The sequence below is a fragment of the Centrocercus urophasianus genome, unplaced genomic scaffold (assembly GCF_019232065.1).
Source record: "Centrocercus urophasianus isolate 14NV4802_14NV808 unplaced genomic scaffold, USGS_Curo_1.0 seq_27, whole genome shotgun sequence".
In the NCBI taxonomy this organism is placed as follows: domain Eukaryota; kingdom Metazoa; phylum Chordata; class Aves; order Galliformes; family Phasianidae; genus Centrocercus; species Centrocercus urophasianus.
Window position 1 is genome coordinate 14,360,585 of NW_024884833.1, and position 17,954 is coordinate 14,378,538.

The 17,954-nt window shown below is 37.3% G+C and overlaps 1 protein-coding gene and 1 long non-coding RNA gene across 8 annotated transcripts in view; both read right to left on the bottom strand.

Moving 5' to 3' along the window:
* Positions 1–17,954, bottom strand: part of CDC14B (cell division cycle 14B) — a 46,802-nt gene that overhangs the window by 22,948 nt on the left and 5,900 nt on the right. For all 7 annotated transcript variants that reach the window (XM_042826925.1, XM_042826921.1, XM_042826920.1 and 4 more), the window contains exons 2-5: positions 17,395–17,488; positions 16,294–16,369; positions 13,886–13,978; positions 1,594–1,670 (exon numbers count right to left, since the gene is read on the bottom strand). In XM_042826925.1, the coding sequence (XP_042682859.1) occupies positions 1,594–1,670; positions 13,886–13,978; positions 16,294–16,369; positions 17,395–17,488 (340 nt within the window). The remainder of the gene's footprint in view (positions 1–1,593; positions 1,671–13,885; positions 13,979–16,293; positions 16,370–17,394; positions 17,489–17,954) is intronic.
* Positions 8,684–9,460, bottom strand: LOC122164709. The gene is made up of 3 exons (XR_006170300.1): positions 9,371–9,460; positions 9,106–9,235; positions 8,684–8,765 (listed from the first exon to the last, which is right to left on the bottom strand). It is a non-coding gene; the product is annotated as an uncharacterized LOC122164709 (long non-coding RNA).

The following is a 17,954-nucleotide window of genomic DNA, read 5'->3' on the forward strand; positions in this document are numbered from 1 at the left end:
TCAGGTAAAAAATAAACAATCAATATCAGATGATATTTTATCTTGTCAGAAGAGCTACTTTTGAAAACCTGCAGCTCTTATCAGAATACAGGGAATCATTACTGCTACATTAAAGTAAAAAACAGACCATCTTCAAACTCAAACTAAAAGGAGGAAGAAGTTCTGAAGAACCTGAACATCTGCCTCTACACATTATTTCTATTCTTTTCTTCCTAATGAGTGTGAAGGTGAAAAAAAAAATCTGCAGGAGACAGTGATAACAGAACACAGTTCAAGTAAGTGGAAAGCATTCTCCGCATGCTGTTAACAAGTTTTCCTGTTGGTAATGACCAGAAGTATCAACTACCTTTCTGTTATTCTTCCGAAAGGCAAAGCTTTTTGCAGAGATGAAGATGAGAGAGCAATCTGAATTCAATACCAAGTTCTGCTGAATTCAAGAAAATAGAAAAATTCCCAGATAGTTCAGCATGTTGTATGTATTATACTGGAGACTAAACACGTTTTCAGAAGCCAGCTATCAGTAATTCTTGTTATATAAAATATATTTGCATTTTTTTTCAGTAGAGCTGTCAAAGTGATCATCTGAGGATTTGGGCATGGTGTGTGATCTGAGTGAACAACTGCTATCTTAGCTATCCACATACATCTTTAGAATTTTTAGAAACACAGAGGTCTTTAAATAGGCCTTTTTATTTCTGGGAATATCCAAAAAGGAATTAAAAAGAGAAATGGAATGATGGAAGCATGAAAGTAAAGACAGGTACTACTACACACTTTTACTATGAAGAAGTAAAGGAAATTCAAATCATCAAAAGCCCAGCTCTTGGACAGGAGCTAGAAAACACAAACAAGCAAGGACTGAATTAATCATCAGCAACCAGATAGCAAACTTGCATTCTAAAAGGTTTTTTGGCCATTCTTTTCTGCATACTGAGGCAGCCAATGGAATGTTAGTTTGATCCAACTTTTAGGAACACTTCTTTGAAGAATTTATGAAGTTTTTTCTACACATGGTGGATCAACCTTATTTGGTAAATTAAGCTGTACGGCATACACCACAAAGAAAAGGCTAGGATTATATTCCCTCAGGGTCAAGCAATGACAAACCAGTGCTTTTATATATTTCCTCATTGGTAAAAATAAATACTTCAAAGTTATGCTAAATCACAAGAGGTTAGGTCGTATTCTTTAGGCACAAAACAGTATTTTTAGTTTACTTCACACATTTGCTAAGTGAAATAAAAATGAGTGTGAGAAGTATTGTAAGTCTTGTGTGATTACTGGAAGATATTTTGACTTTTAACTGTCAACTACTAGCATAAGACCAATGTCAAGTAGAAAGCAATGTAGATCAAAAAACTCAACAAAGAGTATACAGTATACAGTGTGGCTTCTTCACCTTTCGCATACACTTCAGAACCAGATGCCAAGCCCCCTGTTAAATTTGCACTTAAAATCAAGCTGCGCCCTTTTAAACCATAGCAACAACAACAACAGAACAACAAAGCGAAACAGAAAAAAAAGTAGTATTGCTAAATGCTATACTCTTCTTCAAAATATCAAGCTACAGAAAGTTATAACACTACTATTTACCTGAAAGGAAGATACGAAACACTGCCAGCCAAAACAAGCTTGTATGCATCTTCTGGTGATTCTTTCAGATATATTATCTGTTTTTATGGAAAAAGAGGGAAAAACTATCTTAAGATTCACAGAAATAACTTAAAGTTACTTCTTTACTGCAGAAGACATACGTATCACAGAGTTCAAAAACACTGTGAAAGACTGTCGTGAAGAGCAAAAGAATACAAGTATGCAACAATAAAATCAAGCAAAACAATAAAAAATATTCGTAAACCATGAACATATATTCTTAAGCAAAATGTATAGATTTGTCAAATTTCATTTATTTTAGACTAATGTGAAGATACTGGCAAACATATGAATTATCTGTTCTACAAAACAGTACATGTGCTCAGAAGATAAGATTAAAATAATAACTTGTAAATGTTCTGATTTTCCTATAGCAGTACATTTGCATTATTCTAAATCCTGGACTTCCTCCTTCATACTGGTGAAGCAGTGTTCAGTAATTAAATCCAGATGTCATAAAGGAAAAGTAATAACCCACAGTTCCAGAAGCAAAGTCCTAAGAATAGAATGAATACACTTTAAACACTGCAAATCAAACTTTTAGCTGTCAAAACCTCTCAAAAAAAAGATAAAAATCATGAATACCACCTAATGACATGAATATCGATGGCCTTCCCCCATGAAATACCTGATCACTCTTGTATATCCTCTAACAGTAAGGCCTACTTAGGAAATATTGCGTAACTCTTTCATTATGCAAATCATGTCTTCCAGTAATCAAGAAATAACCTCTATGGTTCCAGGACAAAACAACTGTTAATAACAAAGCAGTCATTATCAGGTTCAATAATTTCATGTTAATACTTCTTATTTAGAACTGCATTAACTAAGCATTAAAACACTTCAGGAAGTTACTGTTTCATTAAAGTTCCATAAATTTATTTACACCTCCTATATAAGTAAGCTTTTTTGTTACAGTTTATCTTTTATGTAGAAATCATCATGAGTACTAATTAAATACGTTATCTATGACTAGGACACAGGACTTGAAAATATTCCAAATAAGCTTGCAGATGACATTGAAGTGGAAGGAGCTGCTGAATCCCTCAAGGGTAGAGGGGCACCTTGCAGAGAGATTTTGCTAACTCTGAGGGCTGGACAATCACCAGCTGTAAGAAGTTTAAGAAGAGCAGGCGCTGGCTTCTGCAGCTGGGATAAGAAAATCTTAGATGTATGTTCAGACTGGAATGAGAAGTTGGAGAGCAGCCTCACATGAAAGCACCTGAAGGTTACGCCTGACGGCAAGTTGTACATGAGGCAGCAATGTGCCCTGGCAGCCTAAAGGTCCAAATGTACCTGGGGTGCACCAGGCCCAGTACTGCCAGCTGGCAAGGGGAGGGGCTGTCTGCTCTGTGCTGCGCAGCCTCATCTTCAGCACTGGTGCCACAGAACAAGAAGCACACAAAAGTATTAGTGAACGTTCAGAGGAGGGCTATGAAGATGGCAAAGGGTTTCAGGGCAAGTGGTACAAGGAACCAGCTGAGGTCTCTGGGTGCGTTCAGCCCAGAGCTGGGCAGGCTGAGGGGAGGCCTGATGGCGGCTGCAGCTCCTCACAGGGAGCGCAGGGGCAGCATTGAGTTCTGCTCTCTGTGACAGAGACAGGGCCCGAGGGAACATGGAGCTGTGTGAGGGGAGGGCAGCTGGGAGTTAGGAACAGTTCTGCATCTGCATGGAACAGGCTGCCCAGGACAGTGGGCACAGCCCCTGGCTGCTAGAGTTCAAGGAGCGTTTGGACATCGGCCCCATATGCAGGACTTAGATTTTGGGTACTGCTGGGATGAGCCATGGGCTGGACTCAGTGGTCCTTATGGGTTCTTTCCAATTCAGGAAGGATATCCTATGACTTTATTATTTGAATTACTCACAAAAACGTACATTATTTTCACTCTTATTTGGCTTTTTTTAAAAAAAAAAAAAGTTGGCATTGCCATACAGATTTCATTCTTTTTGCTGCTGCAAAATCAGTTTGAACAAATGGTCTAATTGGTGTTGGCAATATCTTCTACACACACACACACACACACACACACACATGTACACACACAAGCATTCCTGAGAGTCGGAATGGGAGGTAGAAGCGATATTGGAAAAAAAAAAGAAAAAAGAAAAACAAAACAAAACAAAACAAAACTTGAAACATATCTTCAACAGACAGCTAAAATACAAATGGCAACAGGTGACCTCTCTTGTTTCTCCTCTGATTAGATAATGCTAAGTATTTTCTGGGCATTCTTCCTGTGCAATTAGCAAAACCAAAGGAAAGAAAACAAAAACAAACAAACAAAAAAAAAACCATACAAGTGTTTTGTTTAAATAATCTACTGTAGTAACAAAAACTGCATTTTTTCTGTGTTTTCACTGAAGTGGTGTAAGTGAAATTTATATTTCAACTTGCAAGCATATACCTAGAATTAAAAAAAGACTTAAAAATTTAGATAGGTAGGTAGATCACTTAAGACTTGCTCCTCAGTTGCTTTCTATTCTGCAGGCATACGTTATACATAATTCACTGCCTGAAATAGATACGATGATCATGTTAAAAAGAATTCCAAGTTGTATGTTTTGATACAGTCATATTTAATGTCTTGGAGCAAAATGAATACAGAGCTCCAGCTTCTGTATGAACAAAGCACCGCTGGCTTATCAGAGAAAAAGTGCTGCCCCAGAAAAACTAATAAACCAGAGACATAACATGGCACTAACAGAAAGAACTGTAATTAAACAGCAGTTTGTACCCAGAAATGCATCACTCTGCAAAAAGCAGTGATTCAGTGCTGCCAGGCTGGATAATACAGAGCAATACTTGTACAACAGGCAAACAGAAAGGCAGCTAAATTTAGCTAATCCTTTAAGCACCTGTAGCTCACAAAGGAAAAGGATTCCTCTCACATTTCAGTCAAGCTTTTACCATCTTCTTGAATAATACAGGCTTCAGCACAAAAGCATGTTTGCAAATGTAACAGCAGCAAAAGGAAGTTTTTATTGCTCTAATCGATATGTTACAATAAATTAAGCCTAGATAACACCATATGATATTGAAACAGGTTAGTTCTTAATTCTGAAATGACATTACTAGTGAAGAAACACATCCAAATGGATATTCCTTGACATAATTACATGAACATTCACCACATACAAGCACATTTAAGAAAGCCAATGTGATCTTCTAATGAAAAATTCTGAGTACTAGAATATCTACCATCACTCAGTACATACAGAAAAAAAAAAAACACACACACACACTGCAAGGAGATGGGTTTTTTTAGTGTGCATATGAAACAATGTATAGTACATTCACTGAAGGAAGCCCTTTGATAGAGTCAGATCTCCTAAAATTTCTGGAACAAAAGCAGATTGTGGTACATTCTGGCTGTGATTGCACACGTAAGATGTGATGCGTGGAACAGTTTCAGAGACAACAGTGGATGAAACTGCTGGATGAAATTCTTGGTGAAAAGCAGTTTACAAAAACTTCAGGTTAGTAGGAGGATATCTGGGCAGGTGCAATAAAATGGCATATTTCAAAACAAAGAATGGTAATTCAATCTTTACTGTAAATGGGAAATAGTACAAATTGAAACTTCATCCATAAGGAAAGTATCCCAGCAGTAAGACAACACAAGAAGCAGAAGAACAACAGAAGCGGAAACAAGATTTTTACTGGCAGTTTAAGACCACAAGAGAATCCCAGCAGGAAATCTTGGATGTGTGGAAGTCCGGATCAAAGATGAATCTCTGACTGGATTCAGGTTGCTAGTGGACAAAGTTCCAAACATATGTAGGCTCTTCTGAAATGTTTTCTATTATTTCCATGGAAATTATAACAGATCCAAAGAGCACAATAACACAATTTGATACAGCAAATTCTCATCTACAGAACTCCTTTTTTCAACACAGTCACTACAATTAGTGATGCATTTTCATCAGCAGTGAACAAGAACTGCATTCCACACCTGCAGAAATCTATATCTGTACTATCACTTATTGTCATTACTGAAACACACCACCCATTGTCTCACTGTGCTCACATCCACTGTTTGGTCTTCTTGTTCAACAAGTATCAATGAATGTCAATAGGTGCTATTTTTATAGCATGGGGAAATTCAATGACACCCCTTTGCTTCACATGCACTTCCACATCAGATGCCATTCTGTCAGACTGCCCCTCTGCTGCCATCTGTCACATGGCAATGAAATGTAATGAAATGGTGGGAAAGTTAAACTTCTACTGCCATAATATTAACATTCACCTCCGACACTGTGAGCCAACATAATCAAACAGGAAACCTTAATTTTGGAGCAGTCTTCATAGAAAGTGACTATAGGTAGGACTAAAGAAGTGAGAGATGGAGCTGCCAAGCACAGGGAAGCAGCAGACATCAAAGCAGCAGAAGCCACATCTGTGTTAGGATGTGCGTGAACTAGCATAAATGCACCTGTAGACTGACAGCTGGCAACAAAGTGCTGACATTTGTACTGCAGACTTCCGGAATTTTATTCATTTATTTGTTTTAACTTCATGCTAGTCCTACTCTGATCCTATGGACTGGACATTCATTAGCTGTTGGGATTGCTCATAGACTGCTCTATGAAGTGAACCAAAATGCACTTACCAAGGGTTTAAGGATACACTTCAAACCACACATTCCTTATACAAACCTAAACTTTACTAGACACACTGAGAAATACCTCACAGTTCAAGGTCAGTGACAGCTAATTTTTCTGACTGGGAGGAGGTCACTAAAACCTTAAAGGCGAATTATTTAACTGGAATTATGTCAAAGGCAGTGAATTAGAGAAGAAGTAGAAGTAATTAGAGTGACCTTGAGCAGACAGGATTCTTTGAAGTCAGAAGAGTTTTAGAAGGCACTTAGCAGAACTGAAGTTTCAGAAAAAGATGAAAATGTGAATGTTGAACCGACAAATATGAGAACAAAGATATTTACTGATACGTTTGTAAACTGACGAAGTGTGTACAAGGGGGAGGACATGAAATGGGAAAAGACATGCGTCTAGAAATATACAAAACTTAAAACCAGTTTGACTACATGCTGGATCTAAACTTGGCTACATACATTTCTGCAGGATTACAGAAATTTTCATATACAAAGCTGTTTTTTGAAGCTAATGCCTATAAAGCAACCACCATATTCAAGAGAAAGATGTGTGAGTATAAATTTTAAACAATTAAATTACCTGTTGTATACTAGAAACTAATGTTTTCTGGATACTTTCATGTATTATTGTACATACAAACAGAGAAAAGCTTATTCAAAGTTTACAATCATATCTCAAGGGGCTCTCTTGTTTAGGCCAAACATTCAAAAAAAGCAGCTTTTTAAAAGAAACTTGAAAATTATGCTTGGTGAAGACCAGAAAGAAAGCATGCAAAAGTACAGTTGCATTGGTTTTAACATTTTCCTACAATCTCATGAAAGTGCAGACGCATGTACATACATGCCTACATACACGCACACACAAAGACTTAAAGCCTTTACAAATCCTCTTCTTAAATATATTCAAGAAAATTATTATAATAAAGAACTGACATCTTTCACAATAACGTTTTTTAATTCGTAATCATTTATGTACTACTTCTTTAGAAATTCATTTTCTTATGCACACAAAAAATTAAATCCTACAGAACCTCAAAATACAGCCAGAAATTTGCCATTAAGCTTGAACCATTAACATTGCTCTAATCATCCTTTTCATTTAGGACATCTGTTTCTAATTAAAGGACTGGTTGTAGCTCTGTGAACGGTCAAAAACCATCCAAGCATTGCATACTCTCAAGCACTGCTCCTGCCAATTCTGCTATGTAGTCCAACAGCCATTAGAATGTTCGTTCAATGAAATGAAAAAGCTCGTAGGACTAGGCTACTGAACACACAAGATTCGATTACTGTGAGAACTCTTATCTGATTTATACTACTATTTTCAAACCAGTTCTATTTTAAACAGGTCTTCTAGATCAGTGTTGCACCTATAGAAACACTATTCACATTAGGATGAAAAGTACTGCCAGTAGAAAAGAGGCTTCTTAATCCCCAGAACACCAAGTTTTGGTATTCTAAACATGAGTTACCATGCAAAAGAGTAATAGTGCACCCAAAGCAGAACACATCTGGTAATAAAGATACCTGATATACTTTGTTGCTTTTTAGGGAAAATAAAGCTGTTTAAATAAGCTACACTGTTAGAAATCCTATTAACTCAAGTCTGCAAACAGCCCTTTAAATTATGTTCATGATGTGCTTAATAACCAACTTTATCCTCCTGATCAGCCCTTAAGATAAATACCTACTTAAGTTTGCTGCCCTGACCACACATTTTACCCCACTGACTTAAAAAGGAAGACAACAATGATAAGATTCAAATTCAACTCCTTACAAGTGTATTTTATGTGATACAATGTCACATAAAACATCACTCACTTAATACAATCTGAACCACTGTAAACTACAAATAAATACAAATCACCCGATTCAGAACAAACATTGTTACTGCTGTGTGACCGAACATAACCGAAAGCTGGCACACATGCATAATTTTACTATAAAAGTATCAAATATGTTATTAAAACCTAAACTGAACATACTAGACAGTTAATACATTAAACTTCGTAGCAATATTTCATAGAAGAAAAGGTTACACACAAATTAAAACATAAATACATTAGAATACTCCTGTATGAAGGTGTACTGTACTAAAAAAATGCCCATGTAGCCCACTACCCTTTTATTAGCATAAACACAGCTGTCAAGTAGATAGAAACCTCCAATCATTTTTAAAACAGGCTGAGAGGGGCACATAAAGCCCTTCTAGCTGGAAACATCAGTACTTCACACCAGCTAAGAAAGTAAGCCAATACTACTATAGCAATGAATCCCCCGAGAGCAACACTATGCAGAAATGCAGTCTGGAAAGAACACAGTAAGGAAGAACCTACTAGAAAAATCAAGAAAAACTGTTATTACAAAAACTCACCATGATTTCCAAAATATTATTCAGATGAGGTAAGTTTTTAGAGATCTTGAACACAGAAAAAGACTTGAGGCAACTTTTGCTTGTCTGAAATACCAGTACTTCTTTGTTCATCTTCTCTCTGCCTTTCAATTGACAAACATAAGCTTTCTTCACCAAAATGTAGCTGAGAGTGAACACAGTTTACCCACCTCTAATTTGAGCACTGTATTTGTTACCCATTTACTACCACTCAGCTGGGACCACTAAACAGATTTACCTCCTTTTCCATGTCTTAGCCAGAGATAATTTTTCAAGTTTCACAGTAAAAGCACAACACCTCAACATTATGTAGGCTGGTGTTAACTGCTTCTACAACTTCCATTTCTTACCCCATGTTAGGCCCACAGTTAGGAAGACCACCATCAAACCGGAAAGGCAAAAACAGTACTATGGATCAGAATGGATGAAGGAAACACTGCTTACCCTGAAGAAAGAAGATCAGAAAATAGACAAAGCACAGAGATGAGTCCTGGAGAAGGTGACCTGAATTACAGCAGTTCATGGGGCAGTACCCCCAGAGGGTCGCCCTCCAAGTACATAATTAGTGCCAGGCCTGAGAAAAGAAAGACTGTTACTAAGTTAATGCAGTTAAGGGGACAGGGGGGAATTGGGTGATCAGTGCACAGAGTAGTACATTTTCTTTCTTAATATAGAAGGGGCAATGGTGGAAGAAGCAGACTTTCCTCACCCACAGCCAAGTCCTGGTGAAAATCAAGAGAAGCCACTGTAGATATCAACTCAGAAGATCACTGCTGCTTTGGTAGAGTGGTAAGGCCTGAACAGCGCAGACAGCTTACAAGGAAAAGCAGTTTTTCTTTAGAAGGTGAAGAACAAATGTTTTTTCCCCCTCCCATCTTTCCCCTCATCCTATCCACCCCAAATAATTTATGGCCATTCAACTCCAACTAACCAAATGTGGCTATGCTTTGTGTGGCTGAATGTATACATGGAATATTATTCCCATTATGCAACATATCATACATAAAAATTAAACAAAATACAAAAATATGAGGGCTACTCCAAAAGTAATGCCTCCAATTGGATTATGTTGGCCCACAATGTTGGAGGCAGATGGTGGTATGGCAGTAGAGGCTGAAGCTTTCACCAATTTTCCATTACATTTTGTCACCAGGCAGCAGAGGCAAGTCTGGCAAAATGGCATCTGACACAGAAATGCATATGAAGCAAAGGGGTGTCACTGAATTCCTCCAGGGAGAAAAAAGTAATACCCACTGACATTCACTGACACTTGCTGAATGTTTAAGGAGACCAAACAGTGGATGTGAGCACACAGAGGTGGTAGGTGGTATGTCCCAGCAGTGGCAACAGCCACAGTCTAGACAGCCATGCACAGCTGTGACACCAGGAAATGAAGAGCATTTTGCTTGGTTCATCCATGCAAATCAGCAGGTTACAACCAAGGAACTGTGTAAGGAGCTGAATATTAGCTTCAATACACTGGAAATAATGGTGACAGAGTTGAAATACTGCCAAGTTTGGACCAGGTGGTTCCCACGAATGCTGACACAGGAACAGAAACAATAATACCGTATGCAAGTCTCTCAGGACCTATTTAACCAATACGAGACTGAAAGTGACAGTTTCCAGGACTGGCATCATTACTGGTGACAAGAAATAGTATCCCCACTGCAAGCTACAGTGAAAACAGCAGCCCATACAGTAATGCAGTAGCTTTCCAGGGAATGAATTTCCCACTCAAGAAAAGGTTCAAGATGAAGTCCTCAGCAGACAAAGTGATGTGCACTATCCTTTGGGATAGGAAGAGGCCATCCTTCTGGATTTCCTGGAACCTGGACAAACCAGTAACTCTGAGACACTAAGCTGAAGGCTCAAAATTCCACAGAAGAAGACACAATCATGCTAGGCCCATATTGGTATGAAGACCATGGAGCACACTGCTAGTCTTGACTAGACTGCCCTAACATATACTCAGTGGATGGTCCTGATTTGGCACCTTCTGATTTCCATCTGTTTGGGACAATGGAAGTTGGACTGTATAGGCAACTATATTGAAAAAATACGTTTTGTAGCTGAGAATTTGTGCTATCAAATAGTGTTGTGCTCTTTCAATCTGTTGTAGTTTCCACAGAAAGAAACAGGAGGCATTACTTTTAGAGTGACCTACATAGATGAAAGATGAACAATATGAACTAAGGTGAACTAAGATCTAAACTGTTAATATTTGCACTAAAATATCCTAGAAGCTACATATATAACAGTGTACTGGAAACTCTGTTCTTCGTCTGTCCTTGTTACATTGAAGAGCCCTGTAGCTGGAGTTAGGCTGTGCTGTCACATCGAAGTACACCTGGAAAGAAGCAGCAGATACAGGAGGGAAAAGAAATAAGCATGTAGTCTGGATGACCCCTTCAGAAACTATCTCCACTAAAGGAAAGAAAGACAAGTTAGATGAAGATGGGAGATGTGGGAACATTATAAAACACCAACTATGAGGAAGAGACTGGGAACAGACTTTGCTTGTGAACTGGAACACTAACAACTGCCCTTTCACTTCACCACAGTTAATGAAGATCTTTGTCATTGCAATATTTGTCAAAATGAGCACATATCTGCACAGTTAATACACACATACATACGTATTTAAACAAAAGATGCTGAATGGTAAATCATGCCAACATACTGCAATTCCTATAAACAGAAGTTAAATAACTCTGTTTAAGAATTCTAACTTCAGGTTGATGAGCCTTTAAAAGACAGACTTTCAAGTTGCTAGTATAAAAATACTGAAAGCTTATGAAGACATGCAAGTAGACACAGCTACATACAGTTCATTATAGCTTTAATGCACTTATGTGTTTAAAAAAAAAAAAAAAAGTATAAAAGAGAAACAAACTTACTTCACCTGTGCTTTTCTTAAGTGCTGTCAGACTGTTATTCCAAACAAGTAGGAATTCCTGAAGAACTTCTATCCAAAACTATGCATAGGCCATCAAAGGCCTTATAACACACACAGTTTTCATGACTCACTATGTGCTCACTATTTCCCCATTCTATTTCCTTGCTCTTCCCACCCAGACTCCCTCAGTATGATGCAAGGCCACACAGCTCCTTGATCTAAGGAGATCAGCTGAAGCGGAACCCACCATTAAGCTTTTTTTTTTTTTTTTTTTTTTTTTTAAAAAAAAAGAGAGATTGAACTTGAAAAAATATTCAAACCATAGAAGACAAAATATGGAATGGCAATCTATCTATCAATCTATCACTTCTACAATATGGGATAAGAAATAAAATGATCCAATTCAGCATTACCACATGGTATATATCCTTCTTCGTCAAAAAGCTATGCACTCTGAATTGAAGTAGTAGCTGGATGCTTAAGCCTATGTTTAAAATAAATATGACCTTAATATGCTTCCTCCCAGTCAGGAATTACGCTTATGCACATACATTCATTAGACATTCTGTGCAGATCTTAAGCCATTGCATGCTTCACAGAAAGCAAGAACATGGAATATGTATGTCTGAACACTTCAGCACTGTTTGCTGCAATTAAGCCTGCCTCTTCATGAAAGATCATCAAAGTGTACCAGGGCAAAAAAGTAAGCCTCAGGGGCACGGTTTGTGATCTTCCTTCATGGGAATCCCTCCCACACCAATCTGGGTAGACATTATATCTCACTTACAGAAAAAGTGACACAGGATCCAGCTAGAGTTACCTCACCATCTCTGATTCATAATTATCCAAACAACAAGCCTACCTACCCGCAAGGAAAGGATTCCTTCTGACTGCACACTGTTAATGTGACATGGCAAGACTCATGGATGACGATCTCACACAAGATACTTGTTAGGACTGTTTTGATTTTTTTTTTTGTAAACTTTTTAATAGTCAATAAATTTTCTATATAGCAGATTCTGCTCAAAATGTCAAGTGCTGGGATGCACATATCACACATATTCAGAATGAAATTTTAGGAAAAAACAAAAACCTTCCAGCTGACAGCTGATAGATGAAATCATTCCACTCATGCTTTCTAGACCTGTAATGCAATTAGAAGAAGTTTTCCTAAAATTGGAAGAAGCTTTCCTAGCTCTTTACCTAGTGTAACATCTTAACAGCAAACAAGTTCAGTAACTCACGTTGCCAGTTTCTTAAGAATACAAAGAGCAGCAGTAACATCTGTAAGGCTCCTGTTTTTCAGATTGCAGAAGTGGCAGACTTTCAAGTTAAGTTCTTTATTCATAATGATTACTGTAGAAAACAGATAATAAAGAAAACCTGGGAAGCAACAAAATAGGACTTGCAATGAAGTAGGGAAGAAGCAAGAAGAAGACTGTCAGCATGGTTAATACCGTATACCTGCAGAGCTGGTAAACCAGAATGACCTAAGGCTAGATGAGCTCTGATCCTTCAAATTTTCAACATCAAGAACACATTCACCACTTTGTCTCAAAAGCAAATGAACAAGAGAGAGAGAGTGTTACAATCAAGCCATATTACAAATCAAAACAGAACAGAACAAAGTTCATCACATATTTCATAATCAAGCTGTTTGTGCTTTATTCCTCAGCAACAGTTTCGTGCAGCAAATACTGATTCCTTCAGATGTTGCTGCAATGGAAAGCCAGCAATGTTTTCCCATTTTTGCAGCCAAGGACCTGACTCAGCACATCTGCAGCCACTTGCTACATTCCCAGTCTTTTATACTGGCTCTACTACACAGTCTTATGCCTTCTAATAGGTTAACCAAAAGGATCATCTCATGGTAAAAAAGAAGAAAGTGGGAAGAAAAGACATATTTAAGTGTTTTTGCAAAAGGAATTGATATACTGTACTTTGTCCAAGACAGTATTTGTGGAAAAAAGGAAAAAAAAAAATCAGTCTTTTTTTTCTAAATGAAAAGATGCGTACATTTTCTGAAATTCAAAATGCTATGACAAATAACGAAACTCAAAATTTGTTTTCAGAGGTGACTTTTTGCTTTCTTTTCCTTATAGGAGCACAGATCGTATTGTAAGAAAAACAAAACAAAACAAATCCATCCATACACCTGCTGGACTTCAAAAATTCTAATTGAAGGCGGCACCTTACTGTAAGATACATTAGTAACAATATTATCCAAGAGAAAACAAGTGTTTTTATCTCGCTGTTTTAAAAAGTGAGTATAAAAGAATGAACACATTTAACTTCTTATGCAATAGTAAAAATTTTAATACTTACTGCGTAGGAGCCTATGAGAAACGCAGCATTTGCTTGCTTTTTTCGATCAAAGCCAGTATAATGAATTATTTTCTTCTTTATCAATGAAAATGACTGTATCAAGAAATGAAGAATATTATAATTCTGCTGTTTAAATGTTTCATGTCTCCTCTTCTAAAATTAGAAGAATGCAAGGCTCAGTTCATTTACTTTCAACCATTTGTACTGAGAAGACAGAATACACTGAAGACAAATCCCTCAGAAGCTTCAGAAGAGTCTACTGTACCTCCACCTAGATTATTCCAAGATTTTTCACGGTATCTAACCTAAATAATTTTACAAAATTACACTAACTTACACAGATTACATGATTTTTTCTTTTTCTCCTTGAACGTGTTTAATATTTCTGACTTCAAGTCCCATGCAATAGATATCTATCTATGTGAAGTAAATACATAACATGGCAGTAAATATATTACATTCTCAAAACCATCACAGATAAGTTAAAGTCCCAACAGCACTAAAAACATAGTTGAGGTGTTTTTTGAAAAAAAATCTTGATACTAAGATTTCTACTAATAGTTGCTTCTAAAATATCTCTGGATCTGGAAAATATAGGCTTAAGTAAAAAAATTTTGAAAACCTTTTTAATTCTTATGAGTAACAACGTCTTAAAATTTCATCTAAGTGCTTTGCATATTGTTTATCTGATTATCTTAGGAAGAAGGTGGAATAGCAATGCCAATAGGAAGGACACATCTCTATAATGGCAGCAAAAACTACCCCGTACACTATAAAGGCAGCAACTCTTCACCACAGTGGCCCCGGGCAAGCACCCAGTCCTCAGCAACAACCAAACCATCAGTGCGCTGTTAACACTGTGCAGGCTGAAAGCAAGGCATAAGGAGCGTAGTGTTGACTCAAGTGATAGCAAATAACCGCATATATTTTGACACACCGAATGAACACGGTGCTCTGAACGGACAGTAATATGCAGGTGTGCTTTCCAGTTCAATATAGGAATTTGAAAATAGGTTTCAAGATTGAAAAAAAAAAAAAATTGATTTATGTTTGCAACATAATTTTCAGCTGATATAAACACCCCGCCTGCAAATTTTCAGATTGAATGCACAGAGTTGCAATCAGATATTCAACTAAAAAATCTGATCACATCTCTTTGCCAGACTTTTATACACTTTCTTTTATAAGAGGAATATCCTTCACTTCACAACCATACCTTCATACCTCATATCATCACTTTTTGGCAGTGCACATATTTGTGAACAATTGTGAATGATTACTGAATTATTACCAGAAGAGCAAAATTTAATCAAAAATCTCTGATGAACACCTTGTGAGCTCACTAAGAATTGCAACCACTGTCATCAAACCAGACTGATCCAACAATCACAATAAGGGTCACACATCTCATCAGTTTTATTATTTTGTTCCACTGCTTTTTTAATGTTTTAAGAAAAAAATTAAAAATTAAAATTTTTGTTACTTATAAATAAACAATACTGTAGGCATTGCTTTCAGAGCAAATTATTTATATGCAGCCCAAGACAATTTCTCTGTACTTAATGCAGCCCAGGCAAGCCAAAGTCTAAGACATCCATGCTGTGAACAGAAGAGAATCTTGTCTCAGGTAAACTTTATCTCTATAGTGACAATATGAGATGGATTTATGAAAACTGATGCCAGTGACAGACACTAATACCCTCTGCAAAACAAAATAAAACAAAAACAAACAAACAAAAAAGAACAAAACCACACTTCAACTTTCTTAAACTACTATGCTCCGCACGCTTTCCAATTTTCATAGTTCAATAGTCACAGCTTTTAAGATCTAAGCAGTTTGAAAAGGCAAACTGTGTTCACATTAACGCTAATGAGATTTTTATCTGCCTAACAGGTTTTATAGTTCAACTTAGTTAGTTAGTTAGAGGTCAACTAACTTGAAGTAATTGATTTCATCAATACAGGAACTCTCTATTTTAAAGACACTGTTTTCTATAAAGAATTGAATTACCTGAATTACTAAGCACCCCATGACAACAGCGTGTGCATGACAACTCTTCTCTAGGCCACAAATCAAATATCAAAAATCAAATACTGTTTCTTACAGAAGAGGTGTAAGTACCAATAGAGGAATATAAGTTAAAAAAAAAAATCCACCATTACAAATCTAACTGAGTCTGTACTCATTCAGCAACTCATCTTCTAGGAGCTTAATTAGTCACTGCCACGAGAGCAAATTTTAAAGGCAAGTGGCTTTTCTCCTTCCTAAATGCAAGGAACTTTGCATACATTTTCAAAAGTTAGCCTTATTAGGAATACATGAAAGCACCTTAACAAAAGAAACTTCTGGCCCATTTGCTTTTATTCTTTACAAAGACGTGAAAATTGAATACTAAAACAAGCATTACCTTTAATTTCTTGTTTAGTTTGCAGCAGTATTTGTAGACCATTGCCAGATTTAGTGGTCCAAAATCTCTATAGAAGCTAGTAAGAGAAAGGGTAAAAACATTTATTTATTTATTTTAATTCAGATAGTTTAAGCTAGATGCACAAAGTAAGAAGTAGTAATATACATATGAATCATTCTGAGCACGTAAAAGTCTTCTTACATACGTACTATTTTAACTGGAACAATAGCTGTTTCATGCTTTCCACACACCATCACACATGGTAGAATACTCAAGATTTGAAAAATTCAATCACTCCGTGACACCAGTCTAGAAACCCTGTTTTAAAAGCAACCCAAATGCCTGGCTTCAAAAGAAGGCAATGAAAAGTAATTCAAATATTTTGGGAATATGTTTGTCTAGATATACCTATTGTTCTTGTACATTTTATGTTAAATTACCTCAATTAATTAAAGATACAGTATGCACTACTGCTAAAGAAAAGCAAACACAGAGAATAAATATTCATCAGCCCTTTTAAAAACAGTATGTTTTTGGTTAAAAACACTTCAAGAATTAATAGCATTCCAGATTGCATACAAAGACATATGCTGCTCACTACCCAGCTCATAAAAGCTTGAGTCAGTTTTGTCAGCTTTTTCACTAATTCCAGGAAGTTTAGACTCTCCATTTAATACTTTGGTGACTAAAGACATCCCTTTCTGCTCAATGGCTGAACGTAGATTTAGGAGTATACGTTGCTGCAACATGTTCCAGTGTATTCTAACAAGCTGGGGTACAATGAAAGCTCTGAAAAGATTTTTAAGAAATCCTGATGGGAAGCAAAGAAACCATTCTAAGCCTTATAAACAATTATGGCGAGTAAGTCTGAGTCTGACAGACACATATTATTAGCTCTGTAATGGGAATAGTATGTTTCCCTCAGCTACATTTAAACACAGGACATGAATTAGACTGGTTTCTCATTTTTGTCATTCTGACTGATTTATTGTAATAATTGTAAAAAAAAAGAGAAAAAAGAGAAAAAGGAAAGAAAAAAGAAACATAAAAAGGAAACAAAAAAGGAAGAAACAAAAAAAAAAGGAAGAAACCAAAAATAAATTTGCATACACAAGTTCATTGTCTACGCAGAAATAATGGGTATCTGCAGCTCCACTCTTTGGTTTTTGGCAGAGAATTGCGAAAAAAAGGCGATCTGAAAGGCAGGAAAACATAGCTTTCACAAACACCCTATTTTTCTGCAGCACACCCGCCGGCAGTACAACAGCTTCCTCCTGCCTCGTCAGGTGGCAGCGACACGGCTCCGAGCTCGCAGCCCTCCATAGGCCGCCAGTGCTAGACACGGACAGCAGGGCTGGACCGGCTCCTCTTCCAGGTAACGCAGGCCAGGCCGCACCGGGGCCCTCTAAGCATGGCAGCCGCCAGCTGCAGCCTAAGCGCGCGGCACCGACGTTAAACCGAGCCGCAAAACGTCTCGAACCGAGCTGGGGCGCGGCGTTTCCAAGAGGAGCGCCAGAGCCTAGCCGGTCCCCGCCATTCATCCCGCTGGGGACACCCGGAGCCTACGCTGTTTTGGCGCTCCTTGCTGAACTAGTTAAGGCCACTCTCGGTGGCAGCTAGGTCTATCATCATCAGAGGCTGCAGAAGGTATACTTGCTCAT